Here is a 21076-nt window from a genome sequence, read left to right as displayed (position 1 = left end):
ACAGATTTCAAAGAAAGGGAGATAAAAAGAGATAAATCAGGACATTGCATAATACTTAAGGGAACGATCCATCAAGAAGATATAACACTGATAAGCATATATGCACTCAACATAGGAGCAACCAAATACATAAAGAAAATACTAGAAGGCCACAAGAAGGATATTAACAGCAACACACTCATAGTAGGGGACTTTAACACTCCATTATCAACAATAGACAGAATTTCGAAGCAAGGAAACACCAAGGATATACAGGCATTGAACAACACACTAAACCACATGAACTTAACTAATATATATAGAACCTTTCACCCCAAAGAAGCAAAATATACATTCTTTTCAAATGCACACGGGACATTTTCAAAGATAGACCACATGATAGGACACAAAACAAGCCTCAACAGATAGAAGAAAATTGAAATCATATCAAGCATCTTTTCAGACCACAATGCCTTGAAACTAAAAATCAACCTCAGAGAAAAAAAAAAATCAAAGACACCCAATCTCATGGAGAATGAATAACATGCTATTAAATAATTAACGGGTTAACAATGACATCAAAAAAGAAATCAAGAAATTTCTGGAAACTAATGATAATGTACACACAACAGCCCCAAACCTATGGGACACAGCAAAAGTAGTCCTAAGAGGGAAGTTCATAGCAATACAGGCATATCTGACAAGGATAGAAGAATCTCAAATAAAAAGTCTAACACTAAAGCTACAAGAACAACAACAACAAACAAAGCCTAGGGCAAGAAGAAGGAAGGAAATCATCAAGATCCGAGCACAATTAAATGACCTAGAGACCAAACAAACAATTCCAAAGATCAACAAAAATAGGAGCTGATTTTTTGAAAAATAAACAAAATCAACAAGCCTTTAGCCAGGCTCATCAAGAAAAAAGACAGAAGACCCAAATAAACAAAATCAGAAACGAAAAAGGAGAAATCATGACTGATACCACAGAAATACAAAGGATTGTAAGAAATTACTACAAACTATTGTATGGCAAGAAATTTGACAACCTAGAAGAAATGGACAAATTTCTAGAAACATATAACCTTCCAAAACTGAATGAAGAAGTAGAAGAAAGTCTCAACAGACCAACAACAAAGAATGAAACTGAAACAGTAATCAAAAATCTCCCGGAACACAAAAGCCCTGGACCCGATGGCTTCACAGGAGAATTTTACAAAACATTTAGGGAAGAACTAATTCCTAACCTCCTCTAACTATTCCAAAAAATCCAAGAAGAGGGAAAAATCACAAACTCTTTCTGTGAAGCCAGTATTACCGTAATTCCAAAACCAGGTCAAGAAACAACAAAGAAAGAAAACTACAGGCTAATATCGCTGTTGAACATAGATGCTAAAATCCTTAATAAAATATTGGCAAACAGGATCCAGCAATACATCAAAAATATCATACACCATGATCAAGTGGGATTCATCCCAGGGATGCAGGGATGGTTTAATATTCGCAAACCAATAAATATAATACATCACCTAAACAAAAGGAAAGACAAAAATCACATGATCATATCAATAGATGCAGAAAAAGCATTTGATAAAGTACAACACCCATTTATGATGAAAACAGCAAAATGGGAATAGAGGGAGCATACCTTAACATAATTAAGGCTATAGATGAGAAGCCTGAAGCCAACATCATACTCAATGGACAAAAACTGAAAGCATTATCCCTGAAATCAGGAACTAGACAAGGCTGTCTACTCTCCCCATTCCTATTCAACATAGTGTTGGAAGTCCTAGCCATGGCAATCAGACAAGAAAAAGAAATGAAAGGCACCCAAATTGGGAAAGAAGTAAAACTACCATTATATGCAGATAACATGACAGTCTTCATAGAAAACCAACCTTATAAAGTCCACTGAAAGATTACTCGATATAATAAGTGAATTTGGCAAAATAGAAGGTAAAAAATAAATATACAGAAATCTAAGGCATTTCTGCACACCAACAATAAAATATCAGAGACAAAAACAAAAAAGAAAATACCATTTACTATAGCAACAAGAAAAATAAAGTACCTCGGAGTAAACTTAACCAAAGAGATAAAAGACCTGTACTCTGAAAATTACGTAACATTGAAGAAAGAAATTAAGGAAGATACAAATAAATAGAAGCAAATACCATGTTCTTGTATGGGAAGAGCAATCTTGAGACAGAAGAACACAGCAGGAGGAATCACAACACCAGATATCAAACAATACTACAAAGCCACTGTGATCAAAACAGTCTGGTACTGGCATAAGAACAGACATATAGATCAGTGGAACAGAATAGAGAGCCCAGAAGTAAACCCAGACATCTATGGTCAACTAATCTTTGATAAAGGAGGAAGGAACATAAAATGGAGTGAGAAGAGCCTCTTCAACAAATGGTGCTGGGAGAACTGGACAGGGACGTGCCAAAAAATGAAACTAGACCACCAACTTACAGCACACACAAGAATAAACTCAAGACGGATCAAAGACTTAAATGTGAGCCGTGACACCATAAAAGTTGTAGAGGAAAACAAAAGCAGGAAACTTTCAGATATCCCACGTAACTATATCTTCACGGATACATCTCCTAAGGCAAGATAAATAAAGGAAAAAATAAACAAATGGGACTACATCAAACTAAAGAGTTTCTGCTCACCTAAAGAAAACATCAGCAAGATGAAAAGGTAACCAACCATACGGGAAAACATATTTGCCAATGATATCTCAGACAGGGGACTGATCTCCAAAATATATAACGAGCTTATACGACCCAACATCAAGAAAACAAACAACCCAATTAAAAATGGGCAAAGGACCTGAACAAACACTTCTCCAAAGAGGACATACAGAAGGTCCACAGACACATGAAAAAATGCTCAACATTATTAACCATCAGAGAGATGCAAATAAAAACCACAATGAGATACCACTTGACACCAGTCAGAATGGCCATCATCAACAAATCAACAAACTGCAAGTGCTGACAAGGATGCGGAGAAACGGGAACCCTACTGCACTGTTGGTGGGAATGCAGACTGGTGCAGCCACTGTGGAAAACAGTATGGAATTACCTCAAAAAATAAAAATGGAACTGCCTTTTGAACCAGCGATTCCACTGCTACGATTATACTCGAAAAATCATAAAACCCTAATTCCAAAGAACTTATGCAGCCCTATGTTCATTCATAGCAGCACTGTTTACAATAGCTAAGTGCTGGAAACAACCTAAGTGCCCATCTGTAGATGAGTGGATCAAAAAACTGTGGTACATTTACACAATGGAATGCTATGTAGCAGAAAGAAAGAAGGAACTCCTGCCATTTGCAAGAACATGGATGGAACGAAAGAGAATTATACTTAGTGAAATAAGCCAGGCAAAGAAAGAAAAATACCATATGATAACACCTAATACAGTAAACTAAAGAACAACATAAACGAACTAAATAGGACAAGGAGCAGAATAGCAGTCAATTGGGGGTAGCGGGGAGGGAGAGAAGGGGGATAAGGAAGGAAAGGGTTTAGTCAAGGAACGTGTATAAATGACACATGGACATGGACAATGGGGAGGGATATGATTGTGGGAGAAGAGGTGGGTGGGGTGGGGGAGAGCAATGCGGGAAAAATGGGACAACTGTAATTGAAAAACCGAAACAATAAATAAATAAAACTGGACTTTGTGCAGTCCCCTTAATGACAGGAGGGTAATCTTAAGGAGAAAAATCATGATTTGAGGAAAATCACAATGCTCGGTGGTAGTTATTAACTAGTGCAGCTACCTTTAAGTTTATTTTCATTTAGAAGTTAAAACTAGGTTTATAACATCATCAAAAATGTTCTATCTGGGACTTCAGGCCAAGATGGAGGCATAAATATACAAGTTGCTTCTCCTCACAACTGAAGAAGAAATTTACAACCACTTCAAAATTAAAAAAAAAAAACCTTCAGAAAATCCAAATAATCAAAACTATAGGGAAGTTCAGCAAGAAATAAAAAAGAAATAATCAACCAGAAAGGTAGGAAGGGCAGAGCCGGGACGGAGAGAAAGAGGAGCGGAGCGGTGGCTGCGGGGGCAATGCTTCTCGGCAGCACGGCTAGAGGTAGTGTGGCTCAAGGGAGAGCGGTGGGCAGGCACAGCTAGCAGCAGCCCTGACAAAAAACACAGTCATACTGATTAAACCCGAGAAATGATTCAAGCCCCAAACTAGACCACACCGCTTGCAGTTCCAGAGCCTGGGAAAACAGGACCACATTACTTCTGACTGTGAAAGCATGTGGGGCTGGGGCAGAGGAAGAAGCTGCCACTCTCGAAAAGTACAGAAAGGGGAAGAAGTACCTGAAAAAACTGCGGCAAATAGCACTGTTTCCTCTCACACCCCTCCCCCACATATAGTGCCAAAACGCGGTGACCCCGTTGCCAGCACTAATGAATACCTAAGGATCCGCTCCCTATAATGTAAGAGGTGTGACAGCCCTTGCCCAAATCACAGAGAAAAACACAGAAAGATGAGGAGGCAGAGAAGTATGACGCAGAAGCGGGGGCAGATCAAGGTCCCAATGGTACAACTAAGCAATGAGCAGATAGCACGCCTAACGGATGGAGAGATAGACAACTTAACAGATGCACAGTTTAAGGCTTTGGTGATTAGGATGCTCACAACTCTGACAACAAGACGGGGAAAGAGTGAAGGCTATCCTGACTGAAATGAAGGAAAATCCATATGAAACAAGTGGTGAAGGAAAGGAAACCAGGGTTCAAATCAAATTGGAACACAACGAAGAAACAAAGTCAAGCATTACAGGAGGAGGAAATGAACATTAAAAAGAATGAGGAGAGGCTTAGAAACATCTGGGACATCTAGAAACGTGCCAACATCTGAATCATAGGGTTGGTTGCCAGAAGGCAAAGAGGGAGAATAAGAAATTGAAAAATTATGTGAAAAAATAATGAAGGAAAATTTCCCTAATTTGGGGAAGGAAATGGACATACGGGTCCAGGAAGCACAGAGAGTCCCAAACAAACTAGACCCAGGGAGGACCACACCAAGACATATCATAATCAAAATGCCAAAGGGTAAGGATAAAGAGAGAATCTTAAAAGCAGCCAGAGAGAAGAGGAGAATTACTTACAAAGGGGTACCTATAAGACTGTCAGCTGATTTCTCAAAAGAAACTTTGTAGGCCAGAAGGGACTGGCAGGAAACATTCAAAGTGATGAAAAGCAAGGCCCTACAACCAAGATTACTCTATCCAGCAAAGATATCATTCAGAATGGAAGGGCAGACAAAGTGCTTCCCAGACAAAGTAAATCTGAAGGAGTTCATCACCACCAAGCCATTATTATATGAAATGTTAAAGGGACTTCTTTAAGAAAAAGGATATCAAAACTATGAACATTAAAATAAAAACAGTATCACAACTATCAAAAACAGAAGCTAGGGAATGGAACAAAGGTAAACTAAGCCGACAACTAGTGTGGGAACAGAATCATAGGTATGGGGGGCATGTGGGGGGGGCATCTGGGAGGGGAGAGGGGGAGAGGGAGGGAAATGGTGCAGGAATTAAGAAGCATGGTAGGAGGGCGGGGAATAGACGGGGAAGTTGAGAAGAGCTTTATGCACAACCCGTGGACATGGACTAAGGGTGGGGGACTGCTGGAGGGAGGGGCGTAGCTGGGAGGAGGGGAGCAAAGGGAAAAGAAATTGGGACAACTGTAACAGCATAATCAATAAAACATACAAAAACAAAACAACAATAACAACAACAAAAAACAACCTATTTGTAGACAGTGATCTCTTCCTAAATTTCTTATACAACTTTATATTTCTGTCCAGGGGAATAAGCCAGACACCCTTACCGTTGTATGTTTTCACTGTAGATTAATTGGAAAATAATATAGTAGCTGCTGTCCTCCAAAATAAAAACAAAAAAGATTCTATCTATAGGCAAAGAGGACTTGTCAAATTGCCACTTTTAAATATTCCAGCAAAGACCCTGTGACTGGATGTCTCCATAGTCTTACAGATTCAGAGACTGGTTTCTGGGTTGTGCTGTATAAATTAACATGTGTGTTCTTCTGTTTGCATAGGGCATAAGCCTATAATCTCATTACCTAAGTAATTGTACATACAAGCCTCACTTAAGAAGCCCAACTGCAGTGCCAACTCCTGAGACTCAATGGTCTGGCTGAATTAAGTGGTAGGATTAGTAAAATATAGGACAGTCTGTGGGCTTCACTTTAAAACTGGTTTCTCTTTTTTCTGTCATAACAGCTTGGACAGAAAGGGCCCAGAGGCCTGAAAGTGGGGAAATCCTAAAATATTCCCCAAAGCCCAAACTAAGTTTAGTGGGCAAAAGGGCTTTAAACAGGTGTGACATGCCTTGCACACCTTCTGCCAAAGAAGCCAATTTTTTTCCCTAATGTGGGACATTATAATTAATCCCTGTCCGTTGTCATCTAGTCGCCATGGTTTTAATTATGCCTTTTAACCCTGTTGCCAAATCTGTTGCCCCCAGAATACTACAAGGACACCAGTTTGTTCAGCAGTGCCAGCCCTTGGAAACCGAGCATGCCGCTGCCCCGAGATTGCCAACTGACCTGGACTTTACAAAATCCTTCCCCATGTGGGAAGGCCATCCTCCTCTCCTCACTCCCGCTGTTAGGGATTTCTAGACCCAAGGGTAGGTAGGGTGATGGCCATGTCCAGCTTGAAGCAGCTAGAGGAGCACAAGACCGTTGCCCATTGTCCTTTATAAGATTATAAAGGGCTTTAGGTCTCAGAGGGGGAATTGTTACAGAGTAAGGTTCCCCAAAATTCCCAGAGCCTGCGGTTGGGGGATGAGGGAAGAGGACAGCTTTCAAAATGCCTTTGCATAGCTATGGATGTAGCTGATATCTTAGTTATACACATGGCTTTGGTTCTTCCAAGGTCCTAACGAGATTGAAGGGATTTTGTCTATAAAATGGCGATGAAAAAGAGGTCAGTGACGCCTCATGGATCATTCAATCCTCACATCTACATCAATGTCATTAAGAGTCCCTAAAAAAGCTCCAGATAAATTTAAGGCTAAAAAGCAAAGAGCAGCAGGTTTTGAGTCAGTCCTCTTCTGGTGGTCAACCATTAATAAAAAAACTGATGGGATAAACTACATTTATTATAACCAGCAAAGGTTTATCAATTATACTAAGGATGCTATAAAAGAAATAATTCCACAATTAGATGCTACAAGTCAAATGATCAGGGAGAACAGAATGGCACTGGATATAATGTTGGTAAAAAAAGTAGGTGTATTTGTAATGCTTGGGAGACAGTGTGCTCCTTTATCCCTAATAATACAGTTACTGAAGAACTGTCACTAAGGCTCTGCAGGGACTGACCACCCTAGGAAATAAACTAGCAAAAAAACTCAGGTATCAATGATCCTGTAACAGAATAGTTAGAAAATTAGTTTGTCAAATAAAAAAAAAAAAAAATCATCCCATCAGCTCTCGTAATCCTCATGGTGATAGGAGGCGTTCTCAGTTTTAGACTGCTGTATTATTCCCTGCATCAGAGATTTAGTTCAGACTAATTGAGACTGCACTAATTAAACCAATTCCAATAACTTATCATAACCTCTTCCTCCTACAGGCCTAAGAAAATCCTTGCTATGAAAAAGAAAGTCAAAAAATCCTCCTTAAGTCTGAAAAGACAAATAAAAAGTTTGAGTAGTCAGTTTCCCAAAAGAGACAGGGGGAACTGTAAACGACAAAGAAACTGGTGACTCTCAAACCAGTAGGAAATAATTAGCAGCAAAGGACAAATGTTATTAAATCTTGAGTCAGGGGGTCTCTGAGTCAGAGTCAACAATAGTAGCACATTTACAAGTCAGAAAGGGACATTCTGGAGCTCAGCACAAATGCCTCTGTGAAAAACGCTCAAAACACTGGGACACAAGACTTCAGCCGCAAAGCGAGGTGTTTATTCACGAGACTGCAGTCAGGCGCACAGGCAGCCAGGGACATGCACGCTCAAAGTAGACAAAGAAAACTGGTTTTTTACTAATGTAATTAGCTCCCCCTCCCCTCTTCTCCCCCATTTCTCCATTTCTGGTTAATCGGGGTTCACAATCTAATGCAATTAACTACTTAACTAAGGGTATGATTAGCTAAGGGTAATCTAGTTACAGGTCTATATCCAATTTATCCGCAAAGTTATCTAGCTACATCTTCCCATTTCTCTGTGTTTGTTGATGACAATCTTCCTCCTTTTGATCCCAGAGATATGTGTGAGGAGCTGCGGAATGAATGTCATCTCCTCGCCCATTTACTATGATACATCTGTTAATTATCCCCTACTCATTTGAGAGTCACTGGCTTCTTTATTCTTTAAACCTCTGAGATCAAAGGGGGAAAATATTCATCACCAAACACAGGGAAATGGGAAAATGTAGCTAGACAGCCCAGCAAACAAGTTAGGGAAACTTCAAGGGAGAGCTGGAGACAGACCTATAACCAGATTACCTTTAGTTAATCACTACCCTCAGTTAAGTTAATTAATTGCATTAGATTGTAACTGTTAGGTTCAGTAAGAGCCTCAAAAAACCCCACCCAATAAGTTGATTAGCAGGAAGTAAAAACCACAAAGGACTGACTATTGAGGAGTCCAGTGAAAAGTTCCTCAAATCTTGCAAAACAACAGTAGGGAGTAGAAAATTTTTTACTCCCTTATTCTATTCTTCTCTCCAGCAACATGCCCAATAAATCACCAAGTGCCTTCTCCCCAGCAACATACCCAAAAAATCACCAAGTGCCTCATTGTTCCCACCATTGTGCCCGCTGTTACCCCCATGCCCAACCAATCAGTAGGCGCCCCAATACCTTGTTCCACTCATTCCCTAACCCTCCCTTTAAAACCTTGTCAGCCTGTACGCCAGCTGCTGTTCTCTCCTTTGAGACAGCCCGGCAGGTTCCTCTTAATAAATCTTGCATCTCAGCTTCCTTGGTTTCGGTTTTTACTATTTCTAACAGTAACCCCGGATTATCCAGTAAATGAAGAAACAGGGAACAGGGGAGAAAGGAGGAGGGGGAAGTGGGGCTACTCACATTAGTATAAAACCAATTTGCTTGTCTGCTTCAGCGCACATGCTCCTGGCTGTGCTCGGCCCTACAGACCCATGAATAAACAAATGCCTCATTTACTGCTGAAGTCCTGTGTCTGTTTCATTGTGAGCATTTCTCACACACCCACCTCAATTCCCAAGAGGAAACACTAATGAAGTGAAAAAAAGCAGAGCAAATAAGAGGCTGACAAGACAGAATATATGTTTATTTTAAAAGAGCACATATTTTGACCGTAATGAAGAAAGGATAAAATAGGAAAATGAGTATGTCAGTAAAGTGTTTAATCAGCATTCTTTGAATTATTAGATCACCATATGAAGAGGACATTATAGTGGGAAATACTGAGTCCCTGAATCTCTAACAGGATTTCAGGAAGATCACTTTCAAAAGAAAATTTGCAAACTGGAAGAATAAAAGTATACCTTTATTGAAATAAGTGCTCTATTTAAACATATCTGAAGACATTTTAATTAGTTTAACCAGATTACAGGGACTTTATTTACATTAAAATAAGATTAGGCTCTCAAGAGGGTGTGCTTTTGACCTGAGGGCTGAATGTCAGGGATTTCATTTTCTTGTTCAAACTACTACAACTAAAAGGTAAGGCTACTACTGTGTGAGGCCAATTTTACAAATCTGCTTCAGTGTTTTAAGAATGGACACTTTTCTGACGGGTGCTTAATTAACAAACTAAGGCTGTAATCCAGGACATAGCTGATGGGGGACTCAAATGTTGGAAAATTTTAGTTTCAGGTAACAGCTAATAAGCTTAGTAATCAATGTATGTAAAAGGCTATTGTTTCAGGAACTGGAGATATGACCCAACTCCATGCTAGGAAACCACTGGCAGTTCCACCTCTGTGCCTCAGGAGGACTGCAAGCAATCAAGATGGTATCTGAGCCACTGTACTCCAAGGTGAGATGACCACTGCCCAGGACACAAAGATCATGGCCCAGGGCACAAACAGAAGAAAGCTGCAGCTTTTATCCAATTAACTATTTCCTTGAATTCCAAACCTCTTACCTACACTTTTCTTCTCCTTATAAAAAGGGCCCATTTATAATGTAATTTAAGACAGTCTGTTAGGGTACAAACCCGGTCTTCTCAGATGGCCGACCATCTGAATAAAGCAAGATTCAATCCCTGTCTCTGCTTATTGGGTCTGGTAGATGACAGGCAGCTTAAACACCGACTTTTCAGGTTTCATAGCTACATAAGACAGAAAATACATCTCACAGAGAAAATTACTAAGTGGTAAATTGTCCTACACTACTTCAAACAGAGGGTCCTAATGAGTGCTAAATACAAAGACTGAACAAAATATTAATATGTATGTACTGTTTTATATCTTCAAATCCTGATCTCAAAACTTTTTCTCACCTTCATGGAAACACGACAGAGTTTCAGTAGCTATAGCAAGTTAAAAAAAAAAAAAAAAAAAAAAAGAACACACATGAACCACCACCATCCTAGTAGTTACACCATGGTAGGTGATAGATTCAGGATGCCAAGAATTAGAAATCCACAATAGTAAACCACAACATAAAAAAGAGGATAAATGAATTCAGAAAAGGCAGAAAGTGGAAATGGATATGCCAAAGAAAAACTTTTTTTCAAAAGAGGGAGTGAATTATTCCTCTGCATTAAACAAACAAACAAACAACAAGAGTTATTAGCAAACTGTGGTATAAAGGCTGAGGGAGACAGAAAAGTAAAGGACATTTAGCTTAATTTAGCAACATCAAGAGCTTAGAAAATAAGAATAAGCACATCTGTTAGCTCAGCAACACTTCTATAACACTACAGTGTCAAAGTGATGCTAAGCAACTCTGTCCTCACAACTAAATGTTCATTTTAACCAAATCCTTGCAAACAGCAGCACTGCTTAGAAACTGCAAAGAGATAGGAGAACAGCATTTTAGCTGGCTGCCTGGATCCAACAGGGACACAGAAGACCTAGGAAAATATCTGCTGTGAGCAACAAGAAGGAAGGTACATGAGTCTCTGGGGCATATAACTAGTTTAATTAAAATTGAAAGGGATCTGACAATCTGGTCGAGTCAAAAGAAGGCTGCAGAATTTCTGGCAGGGCATCAAAAACATGAAAGTATTCTTCAATTCAATTTGAATTTTTTGTAAGTAAAGAATGATTATGGAATTACTTCTGCATTGAGAAACCTGCTGAATGACCACAACAGATTGTAAGCAACTGGTTTCATCAGAAAAATACTATTTTGAAACTCTTAACTTTATAATCTAGAAAAGCTGGCGGAAAAAGAAACAGAGAAATAGGGCAAAAAATTACCATATTTTTTGCTCCATAAGATGTACTTTTTTCCCGCCAAAAGTGTGTGTGTGTGTGTGTGTGGGTGGGGGCGAGGGGAATGTCTGTGCGTCTTATGGAGCAAATATTACGTCACAGACCGTGATGTGTATTACCTGACTTGTCGGTGGTGGTGATAGCTGTTAGAAGAGGAAGTGGTGGGCGCATGCAAAACCCCTGGGGACGCTTAAATGTCCCACTTTTCTGCTGAATCTCAGGGTGTCTGGTCAGTATGAAGATAACAGAGAAAGAGATATTAGTGATTGTGAGCAACTGAGCTTCATAAATTCTGACACTAGCGATGATGAACTCTTAGGTTTCCAGAAGAGTACTTGAACCTTAAAGTCTCTCGTCATTTGTTAATGACAGTGATAATGGTTCTTAATACCGCTGTTGACTATTCATTTTACATGGTTGAAATATTGTTATATTTTATTAAATATTTTAGTACACCATTTGGTTCAGATTTTTTTTTTCTTCTCCCTTTCCTCCTCTAAACCTAGGTGTATTTTATGGTCAGGTGCGTTATTATAGTGTGAAAAATACAGTAAATAACATAGCTTCTTAAAATATGTAAACTTGTTACAGGGCAGAAGGAGGCCATTCCCAAAAGTCCCCACAGCCCATGGTTTTGGAGGGCAGTGCAGCCTTTAAGGTATTTTGCATATCTCTGGCAGGCAGCTAGTTTCTTAGTTATGCAAATGGCTAGGGCCCTCCACAGCGCCAAGGAAATGGTGATGAAAAAGCTTACAGGGCCTGAGTGATATTCTGTGAATGGCCAGGACCCGTCACCACACTGACAGCAACACAGGCCATGGTCAGGGGTTTAAAAATAAGGCTGCAGCCATTTTGTGAAGAGAACCATGCAGTTTTGAAAGGAAAGGAGAGAGCCAGGCAGAAGGAAAGGCGGCAGCCATTTTGCACATGTTGGGGTCCACCTGGGAAAGTATCAAGACTTGGAGACCCTCACAGGCCAGGCAAAGGAAACAAAGCCTGTAAGACCTAACCGGAAAACCGGGAAAGCTGGGTGCATATGTTCCTCAATGCACAGCCAGTGGGCCCCGGTGGGAATAGGGCCATGAGAAAATGCTTTATGTCCTTTGAAGCTTGCCCTGTTCTTTTACCTCGCTTGACTGCTTTATTGTACCAGCAGCAGAGGTTTTAACTTTATCTCAAAATGAACTCACCCTCCCTATTTTAAGGCCATCTGAGGTCTTTGTGTCCAACACACACTGACCTGAGGGAGTTCTCAATGTTCCTTCAATTGTTATCCCTGAACAAAATCTGTTTTCTGTAATCAGCACTGTTTAACATTGGTTGATGAGCTTTATGTGCATGCTATACATCCTTAAGCTTACTGCACTCAATAAAAGACCCTGAAGAAAGGCAATTGAGGCATCTGTCTCTCAGACATTTGCCCGTCTTCTCTCCCTTAACACAAGCTGCCTGAGAAATCTTCATTTCATCCATGACACCAGAGGATCTCTGTGGGTCGGGGGTCCCCAACAGGTGCACTGGGCCACGTGGTTTTAAAAGACTACAGAGGGACTGCACCAGCCTGCCATGAGGTCTGGTGTGTAGGAAGAGCCATTATGTATCAGTTAGACAGCTTTGTAAGAAAGCTGGTCTTCCATGGGAGAGGGCCATGTGGCCTGGGCTAGTAAGAAAGCAGGCATGCTGCTGCTTTCATCATGCCTGCTCCAGCTGACTCAGAAGCCACCAAGGACTCTGCCTTCTGCAAGGCAGACTCTATTTGGACTCTTGGAACTCGGGACACGCAGAGAGGACTCTCTTAGGACTCAAAATCTCACAATGATCCAGCGCAACATGGCCCATGCTTTTCTGGACTGTTAAACAGAGGCTGATGACATCATACCCCAGATCCTGAAGGAAAGAGCTGACAGATCAAGAACAGAGAACTTCTGGGCATGTTTTTGGTTTATAGCCTTTTGGGGAGCAAGAGAAGTGCTGGGTCCCAGGGGAGAACAGGGCTCTGAGCAGGAGTGCAGGAGTGCTCACAGTACCCCCTTTTTGCCCCCCCACCAGATTGGAATATTGTAAATAAAGTCCTGTTTTTCTCAACATTAACTGTTGGGTCTTACACCAAGGTGCCATGTGATCACAACCCCCTTTGCTTGGTAAGAGACTGATGTGTCTATATTGCTATTAAAAATATGCGTTAAACAATTACTCAGGACAATACACATGTGTACCTGGCACCACATATATTTGTTCAAAGAAAATACATATTGAGTACCAACTGTGTCCCGGGCACACAGTGATGAGCACAGCAGGCAAAATCTCATAAAACTTAAAATGTGGACTACTTATTCCCATTAACTAATAACCAATTAGCTTCTATAGTAAGATATTATAAAGAAAAATACAATGAGAAAGAATAAAAGAGAGGATTAAAAACACTGGCAATTTTTTATATTGACTGTTACACTCAAGTTGTAATTTTAATTAATAATTTCAAATGTGTCACAAGAATTAAAAACTTCTAAAAGTGTATAGCGAAGTCGCATGTAAGGCTAATAGCCACCCTCTAAAGTTCTCTATTTTCTAAACCTAATTTGGAAACAAAGTTTATTTGTATTCAAGGATTCTCTTGAGTAAGGCAAAATGGTGACTGGAAGAATTAACCTCTAACGATTTTTCAAAAGCGACTAAGACACCTGCAACCTAAGGCCAATTTCAAAATATCTTTTTCTTAAAAGTGAGTGTTAAATAGTTACCCAGGACCTAAAATCTATACCCCAATCTTTTCTTAGCATTTCCCTTCACTCTAACCACACAATAAACACCTAAGTTCTTTCTAAGGAATTCAACACAGCCTCTACAAAGCTATGGCTATAGCCCTGGCCAAGTGGCTAAGTTGGTTGGAGCATTGTCCAGTACACCAAAAGGTTGTGGGTTCAATTCCTGGTCAAGGCACATACCTAGGTTGCGGGCTCAATCCCCAGTTGGGACGTGTATGGGAGACAACCAATTATTGTTTCTCCTCACATCGATATTTCTCTTTCTTTCTCTCTCTCTCTCTCAAATCAATAAACATATCCTCAGGTAAGGATTAAAACACACACACACAACACACACACACATATATGGCTGAAGGTAAGCTACCAAAAGTGGAACTCTGGACATTCTTACTATCATCACTTTCATTGTTATAAGATACTAGCCAATCTCCTATTTACTACGTTCTTAAGTCAAAGGCCATCACATCCATATAAAGTAATTTATAAACTTCAACAAAGTTTTGTGATAATTTCGTCTAAGAAACTGTAACTTTTAAACTATATATAGTTTATTCATTATGAACCAAAATTCTGGTTCAGTGGGTGTATTCTGCTACCCAAGAATATTTATAGGCAACCCAGGTGTTTTGATGCAGGTGGTTCCATCTACACAGTAGAAACAACACAATGGAATAAAGTCTTAAATTGTTGCCAAGAACTACTCTCTAACACATTTAGATATATGGTCCTGCAAACATATGCTTAAGCACTTCTCTTTTGCTCTTATAAACAAAGACCCAGCTCATCAATACTTACAGTTAACATTGGAGTTGTCAATAGGCCCCAAGCAAAGAATTCAAGGAAGATTACAACAGCAGCATGGTATACACTTGGTCTGCCAAAGCCTTGTAGCTGAAAAATGAAGAAAGTTATTATGAAAAAGAGTAAAGTGATTTTTAAAATCCATTATCCTGAAATGGTAGCTAACGCACACACACACACAGTAAAAATTTTGAATCTATCTTTAAGATAAAACTTTGTTCTGCGGTATCTCTGATTCTTTCATCTTCCCTAATTATAGAAGGTACCAAGATTATAGATTTTCTACTCATCCCATCAATACAAATCACTGGAGTTTTGGTAAAAAATCAACTGAGTCTTCAAGAGACTGAGGTTCCATGACCTAACTATTCTCTTACTAATTATATGTTCTTCAGCAACTTAGCCTCTGTAAGCTACATAAAGATGGGTAGGCATTATTCATATGGTCAAAAGCTTCGGGGAAGCATAGATGATTTAAATTAGGTGGTTGAGGGAAGAACAATAAAGATTAGGTCAAATCTGAAAACATACTCCATAACTAAGTGTCAAAATCCAGCTTTCTGTTTCTGTTTTAAGACTGTGCCTATTCTGTTAGGCTTTTGCAGTTGTGACTTCTGAAGATGAAATCTAAAACTCCTCTCAATTTAATGTTCTATGACTCTGTGACAATGCTTATTACAAGATTAGGTACTTTGCTAGCACTTGGTAGAACTGGAAGTCAACTTACAAAAGACTTAGTAAAATCCACCCTATCCCTATGTTTATATTTTTAAGTCTTCAAAGGGTAAAATTACATGTGCACGATTTAGCTAGAATCTAATCATGACAAAATGATCAGACAATTCCAGACCGTGGGATATTCAACAGGACAATTGGTCTGTTCTTAAAAATCTCAATGTTATAGCCCTGGTTGGTGTGGGTCAGTGGATTGAGCGCCAGCCTGCAAACCAAGAGGTTGCTGGTTTGATTCCCAGTCAGGGCACATGCCTGGGTTGCAGAGCAGGTCCCTAGTTGGGGGTGTGCAAGAGGCAACTGATTGATGTTTCTCCCCTCCCCTCTCTTTAAAAATAAATAAATAAATAAAATCTTTTTTAAAAAAACCTCAATGTTATAAAAGACAAAAGTATATGCAGAAAGAAGAGTCTTAACAATCAAACTAATGTCTTTTCTCATCCTTTTTAACAGCAAAACCCAGAATGTAAAAAAAAGTTGAAACAAGTGACCGAATTTAACAAAGAAACAGTATGAAGAAAAAAAACGGAAAAAGAACTGTGTTAGTTATATAGATTTTTTAAAATGTATGAAATATGTAGACTTTAGGTTTTGACTCAAAATAAAATGAAAAACGACCATTTTGAATCAATCATGGAAATTTGAAAATGGACTGGGTATTAGATGATAACTAAAGTAGAAGAGGTGACAAAAAGAAGTCATTTTAAAAAGTAAATAGCTGTTTAAAACTCTTATAGTAATGCAGCCTATACTACAAAACAACTGCTTCCAAATAGTCAATAAATAGGATGAATGTCAACAGCCCACTCCTTTTGAATCATTTGTTTTATTTATCAAGCATCATGCACACAAGAATCTCAAAAAAAAAAATAAAATAAAAATAAAAAACTCCGAAAAACAGCTGCAAGTAGAAAGCATAGGAAGACTACCCTATTTTTCATTGCAGCTTCTATGGTTTGGTGCTACTTCCCAGAAAATGGAGCTTTATTTATGGAGGCCACTGGGATAGAGACCCATGTGGCTATAATGCTGATTAAATATTTAAAAGATACACTATTCTGTGTACATATATTTTAGTGCTACCATTTTTAACACCCTGCAGAAAACTAGATAACCCACCTTTTTGTTAACATATTATAGTATTTAAAAAATTTAAAAATTAACAAACATCTCTTCTAAAATGCAAACACTACATTACTACTCTCCTCTCTACATAAATTACTTAAAATGAACTATGTAATGTATCCCTAGCCAATAACAGTGACATGAGAAAAAAGCAGCTGGCAGGCTTTGCTTGGTATAGTGGGAACTTTGTGTGGGCAACAGGATGTAAGATAACAAAAAAAAATCTTCCTTACTTCCAATTCTTTCTAAGTTCTTGTAGCCAGTAGCTGAGAAGAACAGTGTCACAGGTTTCTCCTTTAAATTATCTGAGCTAATTAGAAAGGCTTTACCAAAACGTAAGTCAATTATTTCCACTTGAGCCTGATCTAGTACAGCCTTCCTCAATCAGTTCAATGTCTCCCCTCTTTATTTTCTCCTTTTATAAATCAGTATGGAGCACCGTGGGACATTTAAAAGCAAGTATGTCATGTCTTTACACACTCACATTATCATCTCTCCCATAGATGACTACAATGGCCTCTTCATCCTGCCTTGACTCTTCCTCCTTGCCCCCTTTCAAATCTTTCTTGACACTACACTCAGAGTGATCATTCTAAAATACAAACCTAACCCTATAACTCCTGCACAAGACTGCAAAAAATAAGCCACAAATTCCTCCTATTCCTGTACACACATTTTTGCAACATGATTGTGCTGCCGATTCCATCAATAGGTGGAATCTATTTCTCCAATTCCCTGGACTGGGGCTGGCTTAACAAACAGATGTCAGCTGAAGTAACAACATGGACTTGAACCTAGGCCACCAGGGGCCTTCAAGACCAAGTGGAGAAATCCCTTCTAGGCAAAGGTGGACGGGAGCATTTGAAGCCCTCCAAATTGATAGCCATCACCAACTCCCTGACATAAGAGGCAAGGCCATCTTAAATCATCTATCTTCAACCATGCCTGCAGATGACTGCAGATGTGGGAACTGCAATCAAATCTAGTGAAGAAACTACAACCAAGCATAGCCCAAACTGCTAACCCCCAAAATAGACATGAATGGTTGTTGCTTTAATCCACTAATTTTTGAAGTACTTTCCTATGCCTTCATGATTAAGTTTAAACACTTAAGACTATTTTGAAGTTCCTTTTGTAGCTCTCCAATCTCATTCCTCAGTTCAAACATAACTCAATAAAATACTTTTAAGATTAAAGAATAATATTCATAAAATTTTTTTTGACATTTTAATAGAGATTAGTAGTTAGGTGTTATAGGCATCTGTGGTTAGAAAGGAAAACAAGAATTCCTGAAATATTATTTTTTGAAGACTGAACTAAAAAAAAAAAACGTTCACAGTATTAGTGTGGGGAGGAGGGGGAGAGGTGGGTGTTATCTGACTTAAAATATAAGCTATAGCATTGATGAGCCTTGAGGACATTATGCTAAATGACATATGCCAGTCACAAAAAGACAGATATTGTATTATTCTACTTATGTGAGATATCTAGAGTAGTTAAACACATAGAACCAAAGTAGAATGGTGGTTGTCAAGGGCTGGGGGGAAAAGGAAACAAAATTTTTGTTTGATGGATATAGAATTTATTTTGCAAGATGAATAAGTTCCAGAGATTGACTGCACAACAATGTAAATATACTTAACACTACTGAACAGTACACTTAAAAACAATTAAGATGGTTAATTTTGTTATGTCAATTTTATGAAAATTAAAGAAAAATGTGTGTGTGTGTATTTATATTTCCATATACAGTAGTCCCTCAGTATATGTGGAGGATTGGTTCCCTTCCCCTGACACCCACAGACAACCAAAATCCATGGATGTCCAAGTCCATTGTAGAAAAGGCATAGTATTTGCATACTAGCTATGCACATCGTCCTGTATATTTTAAATCACTTTTAGATAACTTATAATACCTAATACAACGTATTATAGTTATACTGTATAGTTCAGGGAATAAATGACAAGGAAATAAGGTTCATGTTTAGTACAGATACAGCACAACAACCATAGTAGGCCTAAGGACATAGTACCTGTCAGCAACAATGTAACTTTTTTTCCCAGTATTTTCTGTCCTAGGATATTTGAATCAAGAGAAGCAAAACCCATGGATACTGAGGGCCAATTATATATGCATGTGAAATTTCCAAAAGCATATAAGGACATCCTCCTCCTTTAGAAAAAAGATTTTCAAAAGCAGCCTACACTGAAGGAAAGAATTAATAATAATTCATCTGTAATTAAGAATAAGACATCCGTATGGATTAAGACCCATTTCTTTCAAACATAAACCCCAAGAGCAGCTAGCTGCAGGTCTAGACTTGTCATTGAGCTGCCTCTCACATATAGGGTGCTAACTGCAGGGATACTTTAACTTAGTGATAATTTTCCTAGCATATTAGAAGCTAGCTTTTAGGTGAATAAATGCCAAGGTTCCTAGCATTCTGTTTAAAAGACTACATACTACCCACTGTAAGAAACAATAAGCACTGATTTTTTATTTTATTTTATTTAAGGACTTAGCATTGTATTGCCTGAGAAGAAAAATAAACTTCCAGACTCAGCTCTGTTAACTAAAACTGTGGTTCTCTCCTAAGGAGAGAAGTGACTAAAAGTTTCACATTACTCTGGCTATACAGAAGTTTGTAACACATCATTAAAACAAGTCGCTGTGCAAAACTGCTATACTCGGGATTTCATTCAAAGGACACAGCAACCAAACAACGAATCACTGCACAAATATTCCTAAAAACTTATGAAAGACCACACCCCCTGCCCCTGAAAAAACTCTCATGAAAGACACTATTAAGGGAACTACACAATAGGACATACAATTTCTCTTCTACCTAATATTTTATAAAGCAGTAAAGACAAATGAGTGTACTATGATTTTGCTTTTTTTAAAAATGAAATACATATGCTTCAAAAAATTACAATTGTTACATAAATATGAAAGCTATAAAACCTTAAAGGGAACAAATGTTCTACAGTTATTCTCCATGGGTAATGACAATGTTAGAAATTTGTTATATATTTTTATGAATAGACATTCATAGGTTAAAACATACTTTTACATTAACGGTAACAGAACATGCATATTGCCTTTTCTACTTTAATCTATCTCTTTGGATGTCATTGTATGCATTCCTCATTCTCGGTAATAGCTACACATTATTACATGACATAAATGTACCATAATATTAAGCATTCCACTACTGATGAATGTTTATGGAGTTTCTACCTTTTTTAATGTTGTTGCAATTAATAACTTTTAAACTTTTTGTTTTGACATTTTTTAAACCTACAAAAAAGTTATAAAACCAGCGCAGAGTTCCTGTATACCATTTATCCAGCTTCTCCACATGTTATCATTTTAAATAACTATGGTACAATTTTCCAAGCCTGGAAATTAACAATACTTTAGCTAATTTACATGTTTCATTTGAATTTCACCATTTCTTCCCACTATTTTTTTACTTTTTTCTGGTTTAGAATCTAATCCAGGATTTCTCATCACATTTAGTTCTCATGTTTCCTTGGGTTATTCTAATCTGAAAATATTTCCTAAAACTTTCACTTTTTACTTTCATGATCTTGACACTTACTCTTACCAGTTATTTTGTAGAATGTCCTTCAATATGAATTTGTCTAATGCTCTCTCATAAGATTAATAATGTGCAGGTTTTATGTTTTTTTGAGATATAATTCCATGTCCCACAAAATTCATCATTTTCAAGTGTACAATTCAGTAGTTTTTAGTATATTTACAAAGTTATAAAACTATTACCACTAATTCTGGAATATTCTCATTATCTCCCCCCAAAATCCTATCCCCACTAGCAGTCACCCCATTTTTCTCTCAGCCCACCCCGACAATCACTAATCTACTTTTTATTTCTCTGCACTTGCCTATTTTGGAATATTTAAATGGAATCATATAACATATGGCCTATTGTGTTTTGCTTCTTTCCCTGTCATAATATTTTCAAGATTCATCCATGTTCACCATTCGATTTTATGGCCTAATAATATTTCATCACTTAAATATACTGCATTTTCTTTATTCATTCATCAGTTAATAGATTGTTTCTACCTTTGAATATTGTAAATAATGCTGCTATAAACAACGGTGTACAAGTTTTTCTAAGAAGATATGTTTCCCATTCCCTTGACAATATAGCTAGGAGTGGAACTGTTGGGACAATTAATATACTTTTATATA

At 38.2% G+C, this 21076-nt stretch overlaps 1 protein-coding gene across 3 annotated transcripts in view; it reads right to left on the bottom strand.

Annotated features, from left to right (window-relative positions):
• SLC71A2 (solute carrier family 71 member 2) overlaps positions 1-21076 on the bottom strand; it is a 133981-nt gene that overhangs the window by 98284 nt on the left and 14621 nt on the right. For 2 of the 3 annotated variants that reach the window (XM_090273927.1, XM_090273924.1), the window contains one exon: positions 14992-15087. In XM_090273927.1, coding sequence (XP_090130053.1) covers positions 14992-15087 — 96 coding nt within the window. Of the gene's footprint in view, positions 1-14376; positions 14434-14991; positions 15088-21076 lie in introns of those variants that run through there. The other variant, XM_090273926.1, reaches the window with a different exon arrangement.

Source organism: Furipterus horrens, unplaced genomic scaffold (genome assembly GCF_987537825.1).
Source record: "Furipterus horrens unplaced genomic scaffold, mFurHor1.1.pri manual_scaffold_4, whole genome shotgun sequence".
NCBI lineage: Eukaryota > Metazoa > Chordata > Mammalia > Chiroptera > Furipteridae > Furipterus > Furipterus horrens.
This window is presented reverse-complemented; position numbering and strand designations above follow the sequence as displayed.